Consider the following 23523-nt stretch of genomic DNA (forward strand, 5'->3'; position numbering starts at 1 on the left):
AAATCAAAACAAAAAAAAAAAAAAAAAAAAAAAAAGTTGCCAATAAGGAATAAGGAAAAAAAAAAAAAAGTTACATCAACTTTTTACTGATGTAATTATGTTTCTACTAGAAATATAAACACTTAAATGGTGGCTGTAACTTCATTTCATGACAGATTTATTTAAACATAAAATAATGAAGACAAAAGGTTAAGTCAAAATATAATGAATATGTAATATAGTGCATATATTTAACAAAATGCTGCTCTCTAGCTTACTGACGAGCTGAGGTAAATGTAATGTTACATGATATTTTTTACATCTTTCTTTCAAAAATGAATATCACAAAGACTGCTCGTTGCCGAAGAACATTACTATAGTAGTTTCAATAGTTTTAGTATTTTCAGCATCATTACTCCAGTCTTCAGTGTCACATGATCCTTCAGAAATCATTCTAACATGCTGATTTTGCACTCAACAAACATTTCTTATTATCAATGTTGAAAACAGTTGTGCTACTAAATATTTTTATAAATAAAGTTAAAAGGTTAATTCACCCAAAAATGAAAATTCTGTCATTAATTACTCACCCTCATGTCGTTTCAAAACCGTAAGACCGTCGTTCATCTTCAGAACACAACTAAAGGTCTTTTTGATGAAATCTGAGAGCTTTCTGTCCCTCCATAGACAGCTTACGCAATTGAAACTTTGATGCTTCAAAAAGTTCATAAAGAAATCATAAAACTAATCCATGTGTATTGCGTGGTTTAATCCAAATTTTCTGAAGACAATCATCGCTTTATATGATGAAGAGATTTAATTTAGGCTTTCACATGTAAACATTTACCAGCGAACAAACAGAAGCTCAACCGAACCTGCTTGACGTGCGAGAACAAACCTCTTGCGGAAGCTCAAACGCGTTGCATAACACATGAGAATGAACCTCATTGGTTGTCAAATGTTAAGCGAACATGCTTGAGCTTCCATTTACCACAACTGATGTGTGAGTTGATGAATGTTCATCATATAAAGCGATCGTGTCTCTTCAGAAAATTTGGACTAAACCGCTTAATTCTTATGGATTAGTTTTAAGATCTCTTATGAACTTTTTGAAGCATAAGTTTCAGTTGCGTAGCCGTCTATCGAGGGACAGAAAGCTCTCAGATTATCAAAAATCTCCATTTGTGTTCTGAAGATGAAAGAAAGTGACATGAGGGTGAGAAATTAAGAACAAAATTTTCCTTTTTGGGTGAACTAACCCTTTAAATAGAAAGTTCAAAAGAAAATAATTCATTAGAAATAGAAAACTTCATATGCTTATACTTGTCTTAAAAGGTACAGTTACAAAAAATAATTATTGAAAGAGTAAGAATAAAAGAAAATGGAAAAACTAAAGTATGACTATTTTGGCCATGAAATGTTGACTAACATAATTGGACTTCAGGGGGAAAATGAAATGTCACAAAATTGAAGATGTGGATTCATTTAATAAGACACCATTTTAGCAGCATACTGCGCTAGTCATCAAATAGACACAAGAACACTGTGTCCGTTCTGAACACTGGACAGTATTTGGCGAAGTGACTGGAATGTTATTTCTTGTTTGTGCAGGGGAATCTGCTGGCTTGTGGGATGTGGGAGTGGGAGGTAATGAGCTACTTGTGCTCTGGTGCTACAGGATCAAATCCTTTCCAGGCACTTGTTTGAATTTTAATCAACTCTGCATACTCACTGAATCTGGATTTAACATGCATTAGATTGCAAAATCCAAAGATTGAGCAAGACGTTGAGACATATTATTCAGATATTATATCCTAAACACAAGAGTCTGTGACGGAGCGCATAAAAACAGTTTTAATCTATCTTGAGTTGCTGTCTCCTCGCGTAAGGTTGCTTAGGTGAAAAGCTGAGTAAACAAGGGATCAAGCTCGGTCAGGCGACTCCTACGACAAACTAAAATTACTGCATTTTTATGCATTTGATGAAGCTGAACAAAGTAAGAGAGACATGCTATCAAATCAGCATTAAAGAGCCTTATAGGATGATAAGATGTGTGACTCATGTTTCGCAGACAGCCAAATGCCACTGCAAAAGGGGTTTGAAGAAAACATTGATGCTTCTAACTCGACACGAACCGTCACATCAAAACAATGAACCGTTTCCTTTTTTAGCACTGCAGCCAGTGAGTCTCTCTCCATCATAAGCAGATGGCAGCTCAGACTTGAATGTGACTTGTGCCCCTGCAGCACGGAGCTTATTAATGATGCCCAGCTTCAGGCTGTCTTTACTGTTTACATGAGCAAAGATGTCTGGTCAAAATTTACAATCTATTTTTGATCAAGGACCATGCATAATATAGGCCCTATGATTTCTCTGAAGCAGAAAGTAAGGCTGAGCAATTAATCAAATTAAACCATTAACCATTAAAACGGAATCCAGAAAATTAAATTTGAAAACACAGAATTTGGGAAAAAATAAAATAGATTTCATAGGGCCTAAAAATTTAATTTTTGTTAAACTTTTAATAAATTGTTGTTAAATTTTATGATTTCATGAAATCAGAAAAAGAAAAAAAAAGGAAAAAAAGAAAACAAATTATTAAACTTCAAAAGAAATTGTCGTCAAGTTTCATTTTCATAAATTAAAAAAAAAAAACATGGAAAAAATGGAATTTAGGAAAAAATAAAACAGATTTCCACAAGTCTGAAAATATGGATTTAACCCTGGAAATAAATGTTATAGCTTTACTAACGTTATGGAAGATTTTTAATCTAATGAAAAGTTATGTACCATATTGACCATTAAATAGTAAAACATATTTATTCTAAATGGTAAAGATAAAACAATTTATAATATTTTAAATACTTTTTTCTTTTATTACAACTATTCTTCATTACATGTAAAATATTTTCAGATTACACTGCATAGTCTTCACTGTATAAATTAAATATAATTAATGTGTGTTAAGTGATTTTTCTCTTTGCCTTTTGTTGTTTGATTAACGTTCATAACACAGAAAGCAGCAGGAATATAAGGCTGCTGTCACTTTAAGACCGAATGAGGGGGATCGCGTGCATGTGCGAGGCTCTGTGTACAGAAAACAGCCGCATGTTCAGAATTGAGTTCTCTTTCGCATCTTTGTGTGCTCAAATGGTTTAAAAATCGCTTGAATGTTTAAACTGACAGCACATAAAACATGTTTAAATGATAAACTTTCATTGCATGATTATCAAACCTTGCAATTAATCAGAGAATCATGTGCGTTTGAACCGTAGTGTCTGGTCCGTATGGATTGACGATCCTCACTAGACATCATACATCCTGCTATGTGACTATCGCGGATGCGCACATCGTGATATCAATGCTAAAACGATATATCGTGCAGCCCTAATTCCCATATACTGTAATAACTTGTACAGCATTAATGTAACTTGGTAAAGTAGTGATAGCCAATATATCACTCAAAATTTGTCCATTTTAATATTATTGGCCATGGCTGATAACTTACTGCAGTTCCAAATCAATCAACAGCACTGTTAACAGATAATAAACTTTTCATTTTTTGTTGTTATATTAGCCATCAGTCAACCTGCTCTTTAGAAATCTACAACATATCAGTCTACCAACAGATTTAAGCATAATTCCAGCAGAAATAAAGGAACAAAGACTTTCAGATCCCAGAAGGGTGTAGAGAGTGACAGAGGAACACTGTAGAGCGGACAGATGTAACCACATACCAACACAAAACCACAGAATTTGACTATCAATCACAACAGTTTGATGACTGAACAGTTAAAGCAGTTAAACTGCGGCATGACTGCAGCATCAGGGGCCCTGTGCTTGGCACCGCTGACTAAGGGAAGTGGGAAACACTTTAATAGCCTTATCTATGAGCACGACATCCACTGCACAGCAGCGATCTGACAGCGCGCTGAGTCTTGCCTGGGGTTGTCTGAACACTACATACAGGGTGGGCGTAAGCGTTGCTATGGAAACTAACACCCTGTAGTTGCAAAGATGAGCATGAAGCTTGAACAGGGAGATCTATATTCCTAATCAAAACCTCTGCTGCAGGGAACGCATATATTTATATACGAAACGACGCACAATTACATGCTCGCAAACGATCACATGCATGCAAATGTAAGTGAACACTTCTAACTCTCAGCTCACGGATGCTCTTTTTTTTTCCTTTTAGGTATAAAAAAAATCTTAAAGTATAGTGTAAAAATACCTTGGGGAATGAGGCAGATTTCACACTCATTAGTGGAAGTGGTCACAGTCTCTTTTGAGAATGCGTGATGTTTCTGGTCCCTTAAAGCCAGTGGAAGCACATCAGCAGCACACTAACAACACCAGTGACAGAACCCAACACTGCCCTGATGTCACTGTCAGCCTGATATTCCTGCCAAACCACAACCACCATCTCAGAACACCCGTTGGCTTTGGCATAATCAGAAAAGGCCAGCGTTACCAAGTTGACACTTGCTAAAGCAGCAGAATATGGCTTCAAAACAGTTGCTTATATAGTTATGAAAACAACTCACGACCAGACCTGATTTAAACTTGTGGCGCAAAGACATAAGAACCATATTACATGTCAAAGTCACTACAACACATGCCAGGCCAAATCTACACTGGAGAAAACATTTTTCCAAAGATTGACATTTTACAAGATGTACTATAAGTCTAAGGTGTCCCCAGAATGTGTCTGTGAAATTTCAGCTCATAATACCCCATAGAGTTTTTATTATACCATGTTTTTAGGGGTGTAACGATACGCTGAGGTCACGAAACGGTACGTATCTCGATACGATACATATTACGATATTTTGAACAAAACGAAACTGAAATTCAAACAAGATTTATTCAAAAAACATTAACCCATTTCAATAATTTTCCTTGTTGTACATACAAGATCACATTTCAAGGTGTAATAAAAACCTTCTGTATTCAAATCAACAGCTGAATAGGTCTGTCACTGAAAAAGAATGTTAAATTTAACATAAACTTAGAATTATGAATAGGGGCCGTTCACATATCGCGTCTAAAACACGTGGAAGGCGCTACCGCACCGCTTCTCCTTTCCAAAGCGCTTGCGCTCCAGTGGAGTCGGTCGTTACTATGCAACCATGAACTGCGCTCTCGAAGAGGATCAGGAAGTTTCTGCAAAGGATAAATAACTTCTAGCCCTTGCATTAGCTTTACTACTAGATATATTTATGGAGATAAGATATAAAAACCACCCTGTACAGCTATGATCAGCTGTTCGGCTGAGCTTTTGATGTTTTGTTATGGAAAGGCAATAGCTGATCGGTTGATTCTTGTCACATGACCTGTGGTGCGCTTGCAGCATTCAGAAAAGTTGAGAATTGTTCATCTCGTTGTGCTGGGAAAATGCACCACATGCGCGTTGCGACCGCGTTGATCCCATTATGAGCAACCGGCTTGCACGCGGAAAAGATGCAACATGTGAACGGCCCCGCAGAAGCTCTTAAAGCAAAGCATCGCAAGCATCTTTTGCTGTTCTTGAGCACAGCTGTTGCTGTGGCACTGCGGTGAAAGAAAGCCACGACTTTTCTCACGCGACCAAGCAAGAGACTGAAGCGAGAAACATTTAAACCTGCTTTCAAGATTCAATGTGTGCCCGAAATACTTACTGAACTAGAGAGCTGATTGAGATGCACCATTTATATGCGGTGACAACCGGCTTCTCTCACTGCCACCTTGCAGAATAGGTCACGTCGACAGCTCAACCAATAAGATTAGACTGCCGTCATATCGTAAAAGCATCGCCATCACTCTACGATGCATATCGGAACATTTTTGCATCGCGAAATATCGTACTGCGATAAATCGTTACACCCCTACATGTTTTAACTGCCTATTTTGGGGAGGCATTAAAAATGCTCTGATTTGGTGTGTGTACACCTTTAAATGCTCGTGCTCCCCGCCCCCAAGTTTGCGACTCCAATAAACAATGCATGAACAATACTGAAGTTCACAATATAACTCTCAAAATGGATCTTTACAAACTGTTCGTGATGCAGCATATCAGATCCCGTAAGTATGACATGTATTTTGTGGATGTTTGCAAACATTTGATTCTGAATGAGTTTGATAATGCTGCAGGCTAACATGGCTAAAGCTACACACAGTTGGAGAGACTCGATAAGAATGAAGATGAGTTTATGAATTATACAGACTACAAGCGTTTTCAGGTTAAAAATGAAAATATGGACATGGCTCTGGTCTCTGTGAATACAGTAAGAAACATGATGAAACAAATGTGGTAACTTTAACCACAATTAACAGTACATTAGCAACATGTTAACGAAACATTTAGAAAGAATTTACAAATACCACTAAATTTATCATGATATCATGGATCATGAACAGTTATTATGGATGCATCTGCCATTTTCGCTATTGTCATTGCTTGCATGCATGCAGAATGTTTGATGATTCAGCTATTCAGTTCCAGATGTTAATACTGCCTTGTCTTGAACATGAGCTGGCATATGCAAATATTGGGGGCGTACATATTAATGATCCCAACTGTTGCGTCACAGTCAGTGTTGTGTTGAAATACACCTGTTTTTCCATGGTCACGCACAAGATTTACATATGAAGGAGGAAACAATGGTGTTTGAGGCTCACTGTATGTCATTTCCATGTACAGAACTCTTATTATTCAACTATGCAAAGGTAAATAACATTTTTAATTCTAGGGCACCTTTAAATAAAACAAAGATTGGAGCCTGGAGTACATTTTACAAGCAGTAGTGGCTCCTGGCCATAAATGTAGGTAGGGCAGATTCTGGGTCTTAGCGCTAGTTTATGATAACCATTTTTGTTTTATATTATAGCTTTATATTTTAATTGCTGAATTACTGAGTTGCCGTTCGGGCATAAACAAGGAAGCCTACACGGAGTTCACTATGTATGACATTGGATAAAACTGTTGAATAAAGTCATTATTTTTGCTTTGTTTCTATGCACAAAAAGCATTCTTGTCACTTCATAACATTAAGGTTGAACCACTGTAGTCATGCTGACTATTTCATGTTTTCAACTACCTTTCTGGGCGTCAAAAGGTGCAATGACGTTGCTGCCTATGTGTGGATCAGATACCCTTGGATTTCGTCAAAAATATCTTAATTTGTGTTCTGTAGATGAATGAAGGTCTTACAGGTGTGGAATGACATAAGGGTGAGTACTTAATGACAGACATTTCATCAACTAACACTTAAAAAAAAAAACTTTTGCCTGCCAAATCAAAGACCAATACATAGAAAAAAATTAGGAAATGATGTCATACAGAGGACTTCTGCAAACCCTCAAGACAGTGTGTCAAAGTAAACAAAAGTATTACATAATTTTACCTTTACATAAAAAAGTTTGTTCAGACTGTAAAATGCCATGTAGTGCAATTACAAATTTATATTTCAAGAAATCTGTTAAAAGAAATATATATATATATATATATATATTTTATTATTATTTTTTTTTTTTACAAATAATAAATAAATAAGATTAAGAAAAAAAATAAGAATAAGATTAAAATTTATGATAAAATTTTCTGCGGTTCTCAGTGGAACTGATTTCAGTTATCTGTTCATTAAAGTGTTAGTTCACCCAAAAATGAAAAATCTGTCATTAATTACTCACCCTCATGTCATTCCAAAACCGTAAGACCTTTATTTATCTTCTGAAGATAAATGAAGATATTTTTGATGAAATCTGTGAGCTATCTGGCCTCCGATATACTGCAACACAATTACAACTTTCAAAACCCAGAAAGGTAGTAAAGACATCCTTAAAATAGTCCATTTGACTACAGTGGTTCAACCTTAATATTATGAAGTGACAAAAATACTTTTTGTGCACAAAATAACAAAAATAATGACTTTATTTAACAATTTATTCTCTTCCATGTCAGTCTCCTACGCAGTTGACACAGTAAACACGGTGCAGCGCTCTTTCTAGGCCTTTAAAGTGATAACTGTATTGCAGTCTATCGGAGATAGCTCATGGTGGTCTCAAACATCAACAATTAGTCTCATACCGAAACAAATATCTGGATTTACTTTCAGAGTAGCTGTCTACTGCACATCAAGTGATACATATCTTATTTAAATTGGAAATATTAAGTTCTTTTTAGAGATTCCCGCCTCACCTCATGCAGCATTTTGTCCAATTTATCCTGCAACTCTATGAAGTACAGAGATGTGATCAGGCCCTTCTGGGATTTATCCAGACAGTCCCTGGCCAACTCCACCAACTGGTGCTGGATAAATCCCAGGACTCCGTCTCCCAGCGGTAGGGTGCTGTCTGGGGAAAACTGCCTGATGACATCAAGCAAACGGTCCTCCATCTGAGCGGTAGCCTGCACAGCAGAGAGAACATTCAGTACCTCAGATTTGAAGAGGAAATACAAGCAATAATCTGTTCAGCGAGTTTGGTGCTACATACCTTTGGAAAACGCTCCTTATAGACATGGTTCATCATTATGATTTCATTATCAAAGGAGCCACCAGTTCGTCCAGGGCTAAAACAAGGAAAAGAACATGAAAACCTCCATCATGTATATCGAAGATTAAATTCTTTATTGATAATCAAACCAACTAAAACCATTTTATTTCAAAAACCAACTGAGCAGTGTTTTGTTTGTGTGAGCGCTCTCTTTGAGGCGTGAAGCATTGTGGGTGGACATCTAAACCTCTGAATCCTGCAGAGATGTGGGCTAAAGGTGAGGCGTTGCACAGCAGCAGAGCAAAACTAACATAATGTTGCCTCACTCAGAATGGGCGTCAGAAACAAAAACCTTCACCAGATTTTAGTTTCTACTTCACAATCATTCTCTCTGAACCCCAGTGTTCAATTACACCATAGTGAAATCTGTCTCTTCTCTGACTCAGCCTCGAGGGAGGTTCTTTTGCAAAACAAAAACACTCCTTTTGTTCTGTTTTGATAGGGGAAGCCTGGATATTCCTATTAGTCAGAAGTCCACTCATCTGACAGGCAAGCCTGGCAACAAACATCACTGAAACAATCACCCAAAAACGAAAACCCGTCATGATTTACTCACCCTCACATCATCCAAACACATGCCAATTCATTCTCACCAAAAGGTTTATTGGAAATGCATGGAAAAGAGCAGGGAAATGTCTTGACATTTTTTCCTTTGTGATCCATGGAAGAAAGTCATACGGGTTTGGAACAACATGAGTGAGTAAATAATGACAAAACTCGAACCCTAATTGCCATCATGGACACCACAGCTCAATATGCCAGAGAATACGTGCTAACCACTAGATCACACTGCTCTGATATGGTCAATGCGAGTATAATATAACTCCATGAAACTCCACTCAAGAACATTTAATGATTAAACCCTAATAACCATATTATTAAGATGCAAACAATGGCATTCTATGTTGAAATTAATTGGTGCATGTGTGTTTTTGTTTACCTAAGGCTACGTGACCGGGGTCGTATAAACGGGGAGGGGCGGCCATCTTCATCAGTCATGCTCTCTGAACTTCTGAAGTGTTTGAACAGGAAATGAAGCTCGTCCTGTGTGGGTTGGTATGGAAGCTGGTGCAGTCGTTCTTGAGATGAGGAAGATGACTGCAAAACAACAAATGCATCATCAAATACATAACAAAATACTCCCATACTCATTAAAAACCATCCTTAAACCTATCAGTAATTGTCTAGGTATGCAGAAATGTGAGAATATTTCACAGAGCTGATTCACACAAGAACGCTTCCTTTTACTATTAAAAGATTATAATGGAAAGTTCAGTCGAAATGAAAATTGTCACTGTATACACACCCTCACGTTGTTTTAAACCAAATGCTACTTATGTTCATTAAGCACATAATTTTAAGATTTAATTGTAGATAAATGAGAGCTACATACTGAGACGGTTGAGCTGGGAGGGTTGGTCCCGTAACCTGAGGATGGAAGCGAAGCCAGAGACCACCGTCTCCCTTCCGCTCTGTGGACAGAAAAAGAGAATTTCAGGAGACAGAATGATACACGATCACTCAAAACTTTATGTGGCTGCTTAGTTAGCCCACAACATATTATTCTCTCTCTCTTTATACAATAACATATTATTGCCTCTCTTTTAATATAGATATAAATATAAATAGAGAGAGTGTGCTTGAACAGACATATTTAAACAAAATTGTTATATGCCCATCTTGGCAAGTATCCTCGTAAACAGTCAGTTGTGTCTTCAGTGAATGTAAACAGTTGAGAAAGAAAACGCATGTGTAGCTCTTAAAGTGTGTTTTTAATTTTAATCAAACAACAAAAGTCAAAGAAAAATCACTCCCTGATCTTGACTAAATATTTTTTTTTACATTAATAAGGATTAATCATGAAAAGATGTTTCATGGCTGGTAAAAAATATTTATGGCCAGTACATTTTCTTAAGTCACCAGCCATTGGCAGATGTGGCATAAAATTAGTTGTGCATTCAGAGATGATCTTCTGCACCTCAGTTGTACCGAGTGGTTATTTGAGTTACCGTTGCCTTTCTATTAGCTCCAACCAGTCTGGTAATTCCCCTCCAATTTCTGGCATCAAGGCATTTTCTCTCATTGGATATTTACTCTTTTTCTGACCATTCTCTGTGAACCTTTGAGATGGTTGTGTGTGAAAATCCCAGCAGGTTCTGAAATACTCAAATCAGCCTGTCTGGCACCAACAACCATGCCATGTTAATGTCACTTAAATCACCTTTCTTCCCTGTTCTGATGCTCAGTCTGCTTCAGAAGATCTTCTTGCCCATGTCTACATGCATTGAGTTGCTGTCATGTGACTGGCTGATTAGATACTTGCGTTAACAAGCAGTTGAACATGTGTATCAAATAAAGTGGTCAGCGAGTACACATATATGGCAAATGAAACGGTGTAGTATAAGCCTATAAGAAAGTATAGTATAGCATAGTATATTACAGTATATTATAGTATAAGGAACGACATGGTGATGCAAAGCAGCAAGGCAAAAAATAACAGGTAGTGTATAAAGAGTACACAGAGTCACAGAAAATTGAGATTGAGAGATTGAGGTTTGGCCAGGTCATAGTGTGAAAAAGAGATTAGCTACCTGTCAGCTCGAGCCAGGTGGCTGAGAAGAAATAAAGAGGGATGAGGAGAGAGAAAATAGGGAAACTTAGTGAGATCTCCTATATAGAAAGATCCATATGAGAATAAATGAGTCAACTGTATATAATATGAACCTGACGCTGAGTTGACAATGCGGTAAATGCTGAAGAATAACATGAATACTGATCTTTCATTATTTAATGAACAAGAAAATTATGATAAAGAGCGCTCATCTACCTGCGGGCGAAAGGGAAGTTGAGAGAGCAAACAGCAGTGGACACATTTCGTGGGCTGTCCAGAGGGCTGCTGGCAGCTGGAAGGGGAACAAGAGGAAATTTCAACAGAGCACACAGTGTTACGTAAGCTACAGGATTTAATAGACGTCAGATGACCTCAGATGTTTCACAAATCACACACTTTAGGACATTTATCTTCTTTTGGAAAATAATACGTGTCTGATTCACTGTCTGTGGAGTTAGAGAACCCAGTTTGAAAACAGTCATTGTTTGCTAAACCCTGTTTGGGCAAAATTACTCAAAGATGTAACATAATATGTGGCTTTTGCACTAGAGGAACCTTTTCATAGTTCCTATTACTATTGGCTGAAGTACCCAGATTTTCACGTTTGCACCGCAGGAACTTTCAACGATTTTAGTTCTAGAAACTCCTTTTGGGGGAACTAAATTCGCTCCTACTGCAAAGTAAGGTCTAAACCAGCTCTGTAGGAACTTTCAGTGACATTAGTGTACATTAATTGGTCAAACGCACGTCCATCGGTTTTTAGCGTTTGTAAATGCTGCGCTTAAAGAGTTCCTATTCCCGGTGCGAATGCAACCAGGAACATGGCCCAGGGGAGAAATTAGTGGCAAGTTCCTATAACCGAGAACTATTTGGTGTTAAATCCCCTATAGTTGGTAAGCGATACTTAATGATGTAAAGTTAAACATGTTATTCAGCCGATTTGTGAGCAGATCATTCATCTGATTCAGAAGCAGATCGTTCAGTTGATTCAGGAACCAATTGTTCAGTTGATCTGAGATTCAAGTTTAAGTCATTAACTAAATGGTCCGGTCATTAAGGGGGAAGATTATCAGTGGAAAACAGTTTAAATTTTGGTCTTTTCTATACACAAAGCTATCATGCGGCTTCAGAAGACTTACATAGACATAATACAGCGCAAATTCAAATTAAGTAGATAGAGATCAGACATGGTTACTAACAAACTGCTGCTGTATAGAAAAGAGTTGCATGTAGACTCTTCGAAAAATATCCTTTGAGTTCTGCAGAACAAATAACATCATACAGGTATGGATTTCACATTTTATTTTTTTGGTGGGTGAACTATCCCTTTAACTAAAAGTAAACTCTTGAGCCGGGGTGGTAAGAGACATGAGGTGAAGGAGTAGACAGGCTTATGTTACTCCAGCCACATCAACCTCTGAATGGTGACAGGCCAGCTCAATGTCAGCTGTCCTAGTGCGGGTGTCATGTGACGGCAAGTATTACCTGTGTGGGCGGACAGAGGCGAAAGAGGGCGGGTGGGCGATGGCGTTCCAACACCAAGGCTCTTTCTATTACTGCTGCGACAGCTGCAACATACAAACAAGAGGAGAGAGGGATTATTAACAACCTTTCATCATAATCCAACCCAGCTTTGATTGCCAATGGCAAAGTTAACAAAAAGTGACAAAGGATTTAATGATCAGTACACTCTCAACAGTGTTACAATTATGTTTCTTTTTTGTTTAAGGTTAAATCTATGAGTAATTCTGCAACATCTGTGGGCATCAGAGAAGGTGTCCTTCAACACAGATGTCATTTGCATTAACTTACCCAGAAGACTCAAGCTGTGCATGTGATGTGTCACTTGCTCTCTAGCAGAGTCACGCATTGCACCTTCATCTAGAGCTAGTCTGCAGCTACAGATGTCTATCAATGCATATAAATATCCCTCTAGTCTAAGCCACCACCGATAGCTCGAAATGAAGGTTTAGATAAAGCAAAGCCAACAGTTTTCATAGTGCGTCATATTTGATTTGACGCTACTACGACGCACACTATGTTTCGAAACACAACCATAGCATTACTGTATACTCCACAGTGATTACATACATCGACAAAGAAATGTCAGAAAAGTTGTGCAAGTTCAAAACTCTCAATGTGTCATCTCGTCTAATGTTGCATGTTACCTTTTGGATCGCTTGAGCATCGCGCCCCTAACAAAATGAGCTTTGCTGCTGCCAGGCAACGCGCTCCAGGAACTTGGATCAGACATAATCGCACACGATCAGAGTGTCAACCGTCCAAGCAACACCGAGCAAAAGAACCCGAAAGAAGACGAGTCGAACCCTCTTCCAATTCATGAGTCCACCTCTTGACTGGATAAAGTCGTACGGGAGGCTGTGTCTGACTCGCAGCGGTTCATCTCTGTTCTTTGTGTGGCACGCTGCTGTTTGCCTGGACTCGCAGTGCAACTTCGTAAAAGTTTAGACGTTCACATTCTGTTTAAAGCACCTTCCGATATCGTCTAGAGCTGTCAGGAAGTTAATTATTTACTTTCCAAAAAGCGACTTGTATTGCACAAACAGAGTGAGCCCATGTTTGTGAGTAAGATGCTGTGAGGAGGTTGTTTCTCTAGTGTTGATTGATTGCCGGGTGATAAGCTTGGGATGCACCATCTCGCTGCGAAGAGGGGGAGAGGAGTCTTAGCCGAGGCTCTGACAAAAAACATCTCTGTTTTGACGGACTAACCTTTTGTTATTTGTCGAATAAATATTAAGTTTTCATCTTCTAAATATATATTTTCCACGTTAAATGAATTAGGTAGAAGCAGTATCGAATCTCAAAGATGGTATGACCTAACGTAAACGTTACACCAGTGACGTCAAATCTTCACGTGAGAGCTACAGTGCAAATTGTAGTCATATTCCAAATTACATACAAAAATTGTAGTTAGTTACATAATCCTTTACATTACACATTTTAATCTGACTAGTTTTGATTACTTTGAGATTACTTTTGATCTAACTCGTTTATCACATTGATCTAAAAAAAAGAAGAAAATAGAAATTATATTCCATTCTTTGTTATGAACAACATGAAGTACATTAAATATTATACAGCAGTTTTTTTTTTGTGAAGGAACTGCAGGGGGTTTGTGCGTTTAATTAAAACATAGTTAAATAAATAACAATAATAAAAAAAACAATTTTAAAATAATAAAAATTATAATAAAAAATGTGTTTGAAAGACAAAAGCCATCCAAAGACAAATTAGCCTACTAAGTGATAATTCAAATAATAATGTCATCATGTGTTTGTCAAGAGTTGATTCGATATGCAATATTTCAATGTTGAGAAAACACTTCTTAAAAGTGAAATGATTTCTGTAAAATTCTTTTTTGGCCATTAAATTTTCCATGTAAATATAGCCACCTGACTAGGGTCTGTGTGTACGATTTCACAAAACTACAAGACTTTCTGAATGTAGTGGAACGCTTTTGTTGTTGTTGTTGTTTTTAGAAAGGAACATTTAAAACTTAGGTTGAATCAATAAATAATGAACAATTTACTACCATTGCATGAATAATATGCAATCATGTAATCAATAAAAAGTAACTGTAGTCTGATTATTTTACAATATAATCTAATCTAATTACAAGTACTTAATTTTTGGAATCTGATGTAACACAGATGAAATCAGTTACTATCCAGCACTGTAAATGACTAGGCTATATGCAAATGATCCAGACTGCAGCAGTGAGAGTGGTCTTTAACAAGCTGAAGAGAGCACACGACACACCTCTCTTCATCAATTTGCACTGGTTGCCAATAGCCGCCTGCATCGAATTCTAGGCACTGATGTTTGCCTGCAGAATGACCACTGGCTCTGCACCCACATACCTGAACTCACTTCAGACTTATGTGCCCCACAGAAGCTTGGGTTCTGCAAGCGAACTTGTGATGCCATCCCAAAGAGGCTACTATTGTTGCCCTATTGTTGATTTGATTGCTTTCGTTGTTCTCCTCATTTGTTGCTTTGGATAAAAGTGTGTATAAATGTACTAAAATGTATTAAACATACACATAATAAAAAAATTAGAAATATATGTCATTAATAGCCATAAAATAAGTAAATTAGCCAATTTTGTTTAAATTAAGGATTGCAGAAATGAGTACAGCGTAGATTTAATTCAACAAATGTATAATATTTAGTGGTGGGCCGTTAACGTGCTACATTAACGTGAGACTCTTATCGGGTGATAAAAAAAATATCGCCGTTAATCTATTCTTAAAGTTGGGTTGGGAGCTGGGTCTATACTACGCAAGCTATGATGACTTTCACCTAGCCGAATTGACCCGTCGCAAAGACCCGCCCCCCTTTTACTGTTGCTTTGTCCGACAAGCCATGATGCTGTCACGCCACACAGAGTGAAAAATACATCGCGGAGCAAAGAGGACACTGACAACACGTCGACAGACAAGACAAAACAGGTTACTTATGATATTAAACAAAGTCCCAGCTTTAAAACTGTGTAGTTTTTTTTAAGAAATTTTGTTGCTCTTTAATATGCCATGACCATGGTCGTGACAGATTGCTGTAGCACCTCAGCTCAAGAGGCTCGTAAACCGAGTCCATTTATAGCATCAAATAAACATGAATGAACATGAGAATCAATGTTGTTTCAAACGCGGAAAGATGTCAATATACACAATTTTTCAAGTTTAACTCCAACGAGGTCAATCTTCTAACTCCTGACTGCTTTGTCGGACAAAATGGCGGATTACTTTTAGTCATTATTTGGGTAGCACACATATTCTGAATGTTTTCGGCAGAATTCAAATGAGCCATTTTAATCTAGATTAATTCCAAGATTACAGTGAGATTAATCTAGATTAAAAAAAAAAATCTATGCCCACCACTAATAATATTCCAGTACTTAGTATGCCATAATTTTGAATATACTGCTCTGACCCTTCTTGGCACGGAGTGTACAAGTTCATGACAAATTGTCACATCTGTCCTGTTTAACTCCTGGATGATGAGCTCCTTAAATGCCCAACTCTTTAATGAGGAGTGTTGCTCAACTCGTCTTTACAGAATCCCCCACAGGTGCTCAAGAGTGTTAAGATTGAGTGCAATACATGTCCATACAATGCATATCCTCATTGTCATGTTGAAAAAATGCCCAACAATGCAGGGAATGAGGAAAGGGTAACATCTTCTGTTTCAAGTTTGTGTATTAAATTACACAGTGGTTTGGGAATTCATGACAGCATTGATAAAGCACAACTCCCTCACACCTTCAGCACTCATACATCCCTATATAGGAGTTTGAACTTTACTGTGGGAACCAGGCACTTCTCACTGTACTCCTCCTCTAGCACCACCATAACATTTTGGATGCTGTTAGATCCAAAATTATTTGTTTGGTATCATGAGACCAGAGTATTAATTCCCAGAATCTATATTTTGTAAATATGGGCTTTGGAAATGGCTAACTGACTTTATTGTACTTTGGCTTCAGTAGGTAGTTCCAGTGAGAGCATGTCATTTCTGCAGGCTGCATCTTACTCTGTGAGATAAACAGTCACTCTTTTCATAGATTTTGCTGGCTCTGAAACACTCGCTTGGTATTTTTCCTGCTCTTTGTCTAGCATTAAAATCCCCCATCACTAAATGAAAGCATAAAAATGAAGGCCTGATTATTTCAGGTCCATTGTTTTTGAATTTCTGTTACTTTTGCTAAATTTTCACACTTAAACCGAGGATTACCAAATCATTGTTTTAAGTGTGAAAAATTATTCACACTAAATAAGATTTTCTTATTTTCCTGAATAATTTTGACATGCTTCTTTGGTAACTAATTAAGCAGACATGCTGGAACATTATATCTATAAAGAACCCTAAAATGTCTTCTAAGTAATTGAGTAATTGCTGACTTTCAGAAGTTTCAGAGGGGGTGTACTCATTTATGCTTACATCTATTTTAAGTAAAAGTTAAAATATGTACATTTCTTTTTCTAAGTAAAAAAAGTGGTTGAGTTTTATTTGACGAAAAATGTTGTACACACATGTGGGAGTATAAGCATCAAGCCTGTTCCATATATATATATCATATATCAAGCAAAAGTGTTGCTTTTACATGTGCAGTCAAATTTTAAGTTAATAATACTCTCATACTACATAATATTATCTTACTGAATGGGATTTTAAAAAGGAGATAAACAGTATTAATACCGGCTAGGAGTCAGTCATGCGCATGGGAAAAATGCAGGTGCTTTTGGTATCCATATGAATCATAAGCATATGACATGAGCTTTACATATACATATGAATGTAGGTCCCATTTAATGAGAAAAAAAAATCAATAAAGATCATGCTGACTAACTGGAGACAGTTCTGCCTCTCTGCAGGACCGGAGCAGGTTTATGTAATGTTTTGGCATGTGAATCGGCTGTCTTACCTCCAGGGATGAAGGGATTGTAAAGGACTGCAGGGGCTGCCTGGACTGCATGGACTCAAGATGATGGGGCTCTGGCTGGGTGACAAACTGAAAAGTAAGACACGTTTACATGCATTAGCGCTCTGACTAAGTGCATGTGGATTGTATTTCTGTTGGGGTTTCTTCATGCTCTCGGCAGCACAGCAAATCAAAGTGCTTTAGGGATTAATTAAGTGGCATCATGGTGCTGCAAGCATGACACATGAAAGAAAAAATAAATGCACAAAGAATGAATGAGTTATGAACAAGGACTTTGAACAGGCCATTTTAGAGGTGCTGTAAGTGATTCTTTTAACATTATACATAAAGTTGCATAACATTTTTGGTAAAAAAGCCTCATGCTCATTTAATAGGTTGCATTTATTTGATCAAACTGAAATGATGAATTTTCGGCATCATTACTCCAGTCTTCAGTGTCACATGATCCTTTAGAAATCCTTCTAATATGCTGATTTGGTCCTCACGAAACATGTCTTATTATTGTCAATGTTGAAAACAGTTGTGCTGCTTAATATTTGATAAAAAGAATATCTTTTTTTTGAAATAGATATCTTTTGCAACATTAAAATTCTTTACTCTCACTTTTGATCAATTTAATGTGTTCTTGCTGGATAAAAAAGTATAAAGGCCAAACTTTTGAATGGTGGTGTATCACTCAAATAGGTGTCCTGAGAAATCACATTTGTCTTTGTGACAGCCCTAAGGTTTTGTAAACAGTAAAAGAGAAATCTGAGCATGGCCTGCACCTTTTTTTAGCCAATCAGAAATCTTGAAAGTTCTTTTGTGTGCTGATATGTCATTGAGGGTTGGGTTTTGGACAGAGGGCGTGTGGATGAATAGATGGATACAGTCTATTTTAGGGGCTGTTTACACAACACCATTTTCAACTTAAAACAGGAAACTTTTTATGTTTTTTGGCTGTTCATTTACACGATAAACCATTTTGGAAAGGAAAAATGCAAACTTTTGAAATCGGGTTTCAAAGTGCACGTTTTTGAAAATGACAGCTCATCGTCTCTGTTTAAACTACAAAAACACGAATTTGTGAAAAAGGTGATGTCATTCGCATGCGTGTTACGTGTTCAGTCTATAGGTGTGTAGTGTTTCTTTACAAAGTGACATTGCCAACTACTGGCCTGGCATGAATAATACAGCATTTTTAGTTGTTTTTGCAGATCCATGTGAATGGGATTGTTTTGATAATGCTGTCATCTGTACACAAAAAATTGCAAAAGAAAAACTTTTAGTACATCGTACATCGATTTTAGTACATCGTTGCCATATAAAAGTACACTAGAAGTGGAAAACGATGCGTTTTGGCCAATCATTTAGATGTCGATGGTGTTTTGTGGGCCTGAAAACGCAGTTTCAAAGTTTTTGAAAATTATACCGTTATATTATATTTGTGAAATGGTGACGTCATGCACATGTGTATTACATGTTTAATTCAGTCTATAGGCGTGTAGTGTTTCTTTACAAAGTGACATCGCCAGCTACTGGCCTGGCATGCATAATACAGCGTTTCTAGTTGTTTTTGTAGATCCATGTGAACAGTGATCGTTTTGACAAAGCTGTCGCCTGTATGCGAAAAACGCTAAGGAAAAAGTTTTCAGGTTTTATCGTTGTTGTGTAATCATTGTTTCCATCTTAATGTACCCTTTGTCTGACTAGGGTCCAAACATCACTTACAGCATCTTTAAGTAACATTATTTTCCCAAGCAGCAGTTATCCTGATGGAAAATGTCAGGCGATGAGATGGAATGTATCATGTATGATGAACAGATGATATATGCAACATGATTCATATAATCAGAAATCTAACAGCATATGCATTGGATTATTAGAAGGGTTCTAGCTAAAACCATGTCATCTCAAATATCCACTGTTTTTGTCAACAGTTTTCAGTCTGGTCCTGCAGGTGGCAGGTGTTTTCCAGTGTAAAATTTCAGTTAATTACTTTAATGTGTGACCTTCAAAGTCATTTACTGTTTACTGCCACCATAACTTTCAGCTCCACAAAATGCATTAGTGGCATCAAGATAAGGCCATTAAGTGCAGGAAGCACAATTTCTCATGTTTCCTTCATGCCATTCAATGTTGTCATCAGCTGAGCGGCCTAAAACATATTCAGGCCAACCCGACAGGTATTTACATGTCAAACTGAAAGCAGACTGAATGGAGCAAATCAAAATAGACGTGACGCATGTTGTTATCAGGAGCCAGTTTAGACAGGTATTGATTAGTATGACCTTGATTAAGGGTTAATGTGCTGTTTTAGTACTGGCCGTTCTAAAATATCCCCCTAAAGTGCTCCGGCAAGCACGAATCAAACTTTGATGAACTTTGGTTTGCATAACAAATTTGTATTTTAGTGACCTAAAAGTTAAATGGAACGTTAAATATGTGTGACTGTACAAATAGGGCTGCCACCGTCTGGCAGTTTGTATATTCTCACTGCAACAGATAGCAGCGAGCGCTGTGGAAGTGTGAAGATGTTGTCATGGTGAAGAGAGAAAACTGGAGACGACCCAACTGTGATTACTACCCCCCTGCGCTCAACAATCTGATGTTATGCCGCTTTCAACCATTCTCTGTTACATTTGCCTTCAGAATATGCAGTGTTTGATAAAACGGACAATTCAAACAGCTTTGTATCTTCTTATAGATACAATGCAGTGCTTTTGGAACCAAAAGCAGAACATCCCAACAAATCAGCAGTAATCCTCAATCATATTTTGATATGCTTTTACTGAAGGAAGGCTCTGGATGTGGGCTCCTACACACTGGGATTGAAATTGTAGTGGGTTGTGGGGTCGGTTATATTCACTCCAAGCCCAGAGTGGGAGGACAGGGTTGGAAAGCTGCAGTGATCATGTTGAAGGCAGGCAGAAGCAAGTGTCAGAAAAGCAGAAAAAACATTGCGAGAATGTTACGGATGCGATAAGGTGCGTGTCAAAACACTCAGCCTTGTGTTCTCACTTAAATGCTCAATCATAGTAGGATCCTGAAAGTGTGATTAGAGATTCACTCAATAGAAAGCACATCTGCAACCCAATCACGTATTAAACATGATGTGGAATTATTCCAATAAAAAGATGTAAGAGTAAGAGACTGTAGTGAAGATTACATTCCATGTAATCTGTCTAGTAGGTAATGGCAATCTACAGTATTGTTAAATTTACAGTAAAAACTGTGGTTTCTAAAAATTCCTAAATACGGTAACAAGTGGGCCTATCCATAAACCGCCAATGCTTGTATAGAGAGTGCGCAGTGCCATACACACAAAAACCATTAAGATAATGTGAATGAAACTAAAATAATGAAATAAACATAAACTAAACAACATAAAATGTAACATCACCCTAAAAAATAAAAATTATAAATATATAAGAAAAAAATTAAGAACTAAATTAAATGTGAAGAATTATGCATCACATATTTTACTGTTTTTCAATGTAAATTATAAGTAAACTTGTATTTTTACTGTAAAAGTACGTTATACAGTAATTCATACCATATAATACAGTATTTCATAAAGTATTTTACTGTAAAATCACATGTAATGTGCTGTTAAATGTAATATAACTTTTTTGTAAATTCAATTAATTAATCAGATTGAATGTAGAGAATTTAGAATGTAGAATTTTACATTCTTTTTCCATTCAAATTTTATTTTCTACAGTGAACAAACAAAAAGATGAAAAAGTCATAAACATAGGTTGTTGTTTATCATTCAGGACATTTAACTGACAGACTTGGGTCTACTATACAACAATAATCCTTTCTATGAATGTATGGTTTAGGCTACTGCGCATGAAACAAAAGGAAAGGTCTCACGCCACAAAAATAAAGAAATAAATAAAACATTTAATCCATAATCTAGTATTTTAACCTTTATTGTTACTCATTTGTCGGTTAATGTTGAACTCCAGTGTGCTCTATAGCACAGTATTGAGATTTTCTTCCATACAGCAAACACTGAATGACATCGCGCGCTACAGATAGGCTACTTCGTTAATTGTGTTTGGCTGTTTCATTTACATCGATATAAACCATAAATATACACAGGGATCGAAAAGTAATGAACAAACTGTGGATTATTTTGTAAAATCTCGCTGCTGTCGCTGTCGGCTCGTCTCTCACAACTCACCAGTTCCAAGGGGTTTCCCCCATCGCGAGTAAATAATTCATCACCAACATTTGAATAACGAAAAAAATATTTGAGCTTACTCCAGAGTGAGGGAGGGGATTTTCAGCTTGTCTCTCCTCTTCATCTTTAAGAAGCCCGTGAAGCACGATCAGGTGAAAATAAAGCTTGTTTCAGATCTCACGCGAGACAAAACAAAGTGTCCACTGTTTACACATCGTCGTTTAACATCTGCCAAACGACAGCGTGAGATTTTCTGTTGAACTAGTGCAGATACTCCATTAAAATAGACAAATTCTCAAGGAACACTTTTAGTTGAAGTGATGTCATGTTTCTAAGCGAAAGTGACTCTGGCAGGAAGAGCGAGTGAGAGATGATTGAGATTGAATGGTGCGGCCACATCTCCCATGTGATGTTCAGAGTCAGAGGAGGTGTGCTTCAAAAATGTGCATCAACACACAGGTGGAAAAAAACAAACAACACCAAAAAAAAAAAAAAAAAACCCGAGTAACCACATTATCTGCGAGACATTTTACCTTATAGGTTAGCATGTAATTTTAGTTTCCATAGTATTAGGGCAGCTTTTAAACAAGGAGCTGGTTGTGGCAAGTTGTTTTAACACTTATTGATTAAAAATAACTAATAATAATTATTATATAATTTTTTTTTTATTTTTTTTATTTTTTTACGTATTCTATTTTTATAGTAAGTAATCCGATAGTGACTAGTATCTTTTCAGTTAATCATACACAGAGTTAGGCAAGTTACTAACACAATGTAATATAGGCTATAGTTACTGTCAATTGAAAGTAATTAGGTACATTACAATATTACTGTCTCTGAATTGTAATGCGTTACACTACTTTTGCGTTACTTTTGAGTTACTTTCACCAAAACAACCACAGAAGTATGACGGCAGAAAATGCTAAAAATGTAGTTTATTGCTGCTCATTATACATCCAGTGGAAGGCGATGTGGTAATAGCATAAATGACTGTGTACGCCAGTGATTCAGAGATGACTTTACATTTTTGAGATAACTTGAAATTACTTTAATTATATTAATATAATTATGTAGATGAAATACTTCCAAGGCACTCATGTGGTAAGGTAAAAAGCCTTTAATGGGCTCAAATCATTAAAACAAGATAAAAGTAGATAAGCATTTCGGCAACACAGCCTTCTTCTGGACACACATCAAGTGTTCAGACAGGTTTTCTTAAACAAGTGGTGATTAATGAATCAAAGACAGCTGGTTAATATGTAGGTGTGACTAAGACTAGCCTCTTGGTACAGAGAAAAAAGAAAAGAAGAAAATTAAATGGAAATATATATATAAAGTAATAAAATAATAAAATATAAATTATATATATATATGTATACATACATACACACAAACATACATATATATACACACACACATACACACACACACAAACAGCTTCTACAACAAGAGACTTTTTGGATTCATTTGCTCCGGGCAACTAAGTCCCCAGGAGTTAATGAAGAAATTGATTTTTTACCATTTTTGTGATAATTTGCACTGTTGATGATGTTGATGATGCACTGTTGATGATGTATTTTAATATTTATACTTTTTTTTCCTTTTTTTCTCATTTATTATCATTATCATATATATGAAGTTAATAATATAACTGTTTTTTTTTTAATTTTTCAAAAATCTTGTTTTTTGGTTGTGCATTCCAATTAATATCAATTCAACTGCAGTTGGTTTGTTTTGATTTAAACCTTCATAACTTAAAACATA

At 36.7% G+C, this 23523-nt stretch overlaps 1 protein-coding gene across 5 annotated transcripts in view; it reads right to left on the minus strand.

Moving 5' to 3' along the window:
• The window catches only part of mast3b (microtubule associated serine/threonine kinase 3b), a 41752-nt gene extending 19624 nt beyond the window's left edge, over positions 1 to 22128 (minus strand). For 2 of the 5 annotated variants that reach the window (XM_067388453.1, XM_067388452.1), the window contains exons 1-9: positions 21840 to 22128; positions 17571 to 17657; positions 12611 to 12693; positions 11342 to 11417; positions 11106 to 11126; positions 9908 to 9986; positions 9455 to 9612; positions 8455 to 8530; positions 8159 to 8368 (exon numbers count right to left, since the gene is read on the minus strand). In XM_067388453.1, coding sequence (XP_067244554.1) covers positions 8159 to 8368; positions 8455 to 8530; positions 9455 to 9612; positions 9908 to 9986; positions 11106 to 11126; positions 11342 to 11417; positions 12611 to 12693; positions 17571 to 17657; positions 21840 to 21883 — 834 coding nt within the window. In that variant the 5' untranslated portion in view covers positions 21884 to 22128. Of the gene's footprint in view, positions 1 to 8158; positions 8369 to 8454; positions 8531 to 9454; positions 9613 to 9907; positions 9987 to 11105; positions 11127 to 11341; positions 11418 to 12610; positions 12694 to 13293; positions 13722 to 17570; positions 17658 to 21839 lie in introns of those variants that run through there. The other 3 variants (XM_067388454.1, XM_067388455.1, XM_067388456.1) reach the window with 3 other exon arrangements.
• Positions 22129 to 23523: the final 1395 nt, after the last annotated feature.

This window comes from Chanodichthys erythropterus, chromosome 6 (assembly GCF_024489055.1).
Source record: "Chanodichthys erythropterus isolate Z2021 chromosome 6, ASM2448905v1, whole genome shotgun sequence".
NCBI classification, from domain to species: domain Eukaryota; kingdom Metazoa; phylum Chordata; class Actinopteri; order Cypriniformes; family Xenocyprididae; genus Chanodichthys; species Chanodichthys erythropterus.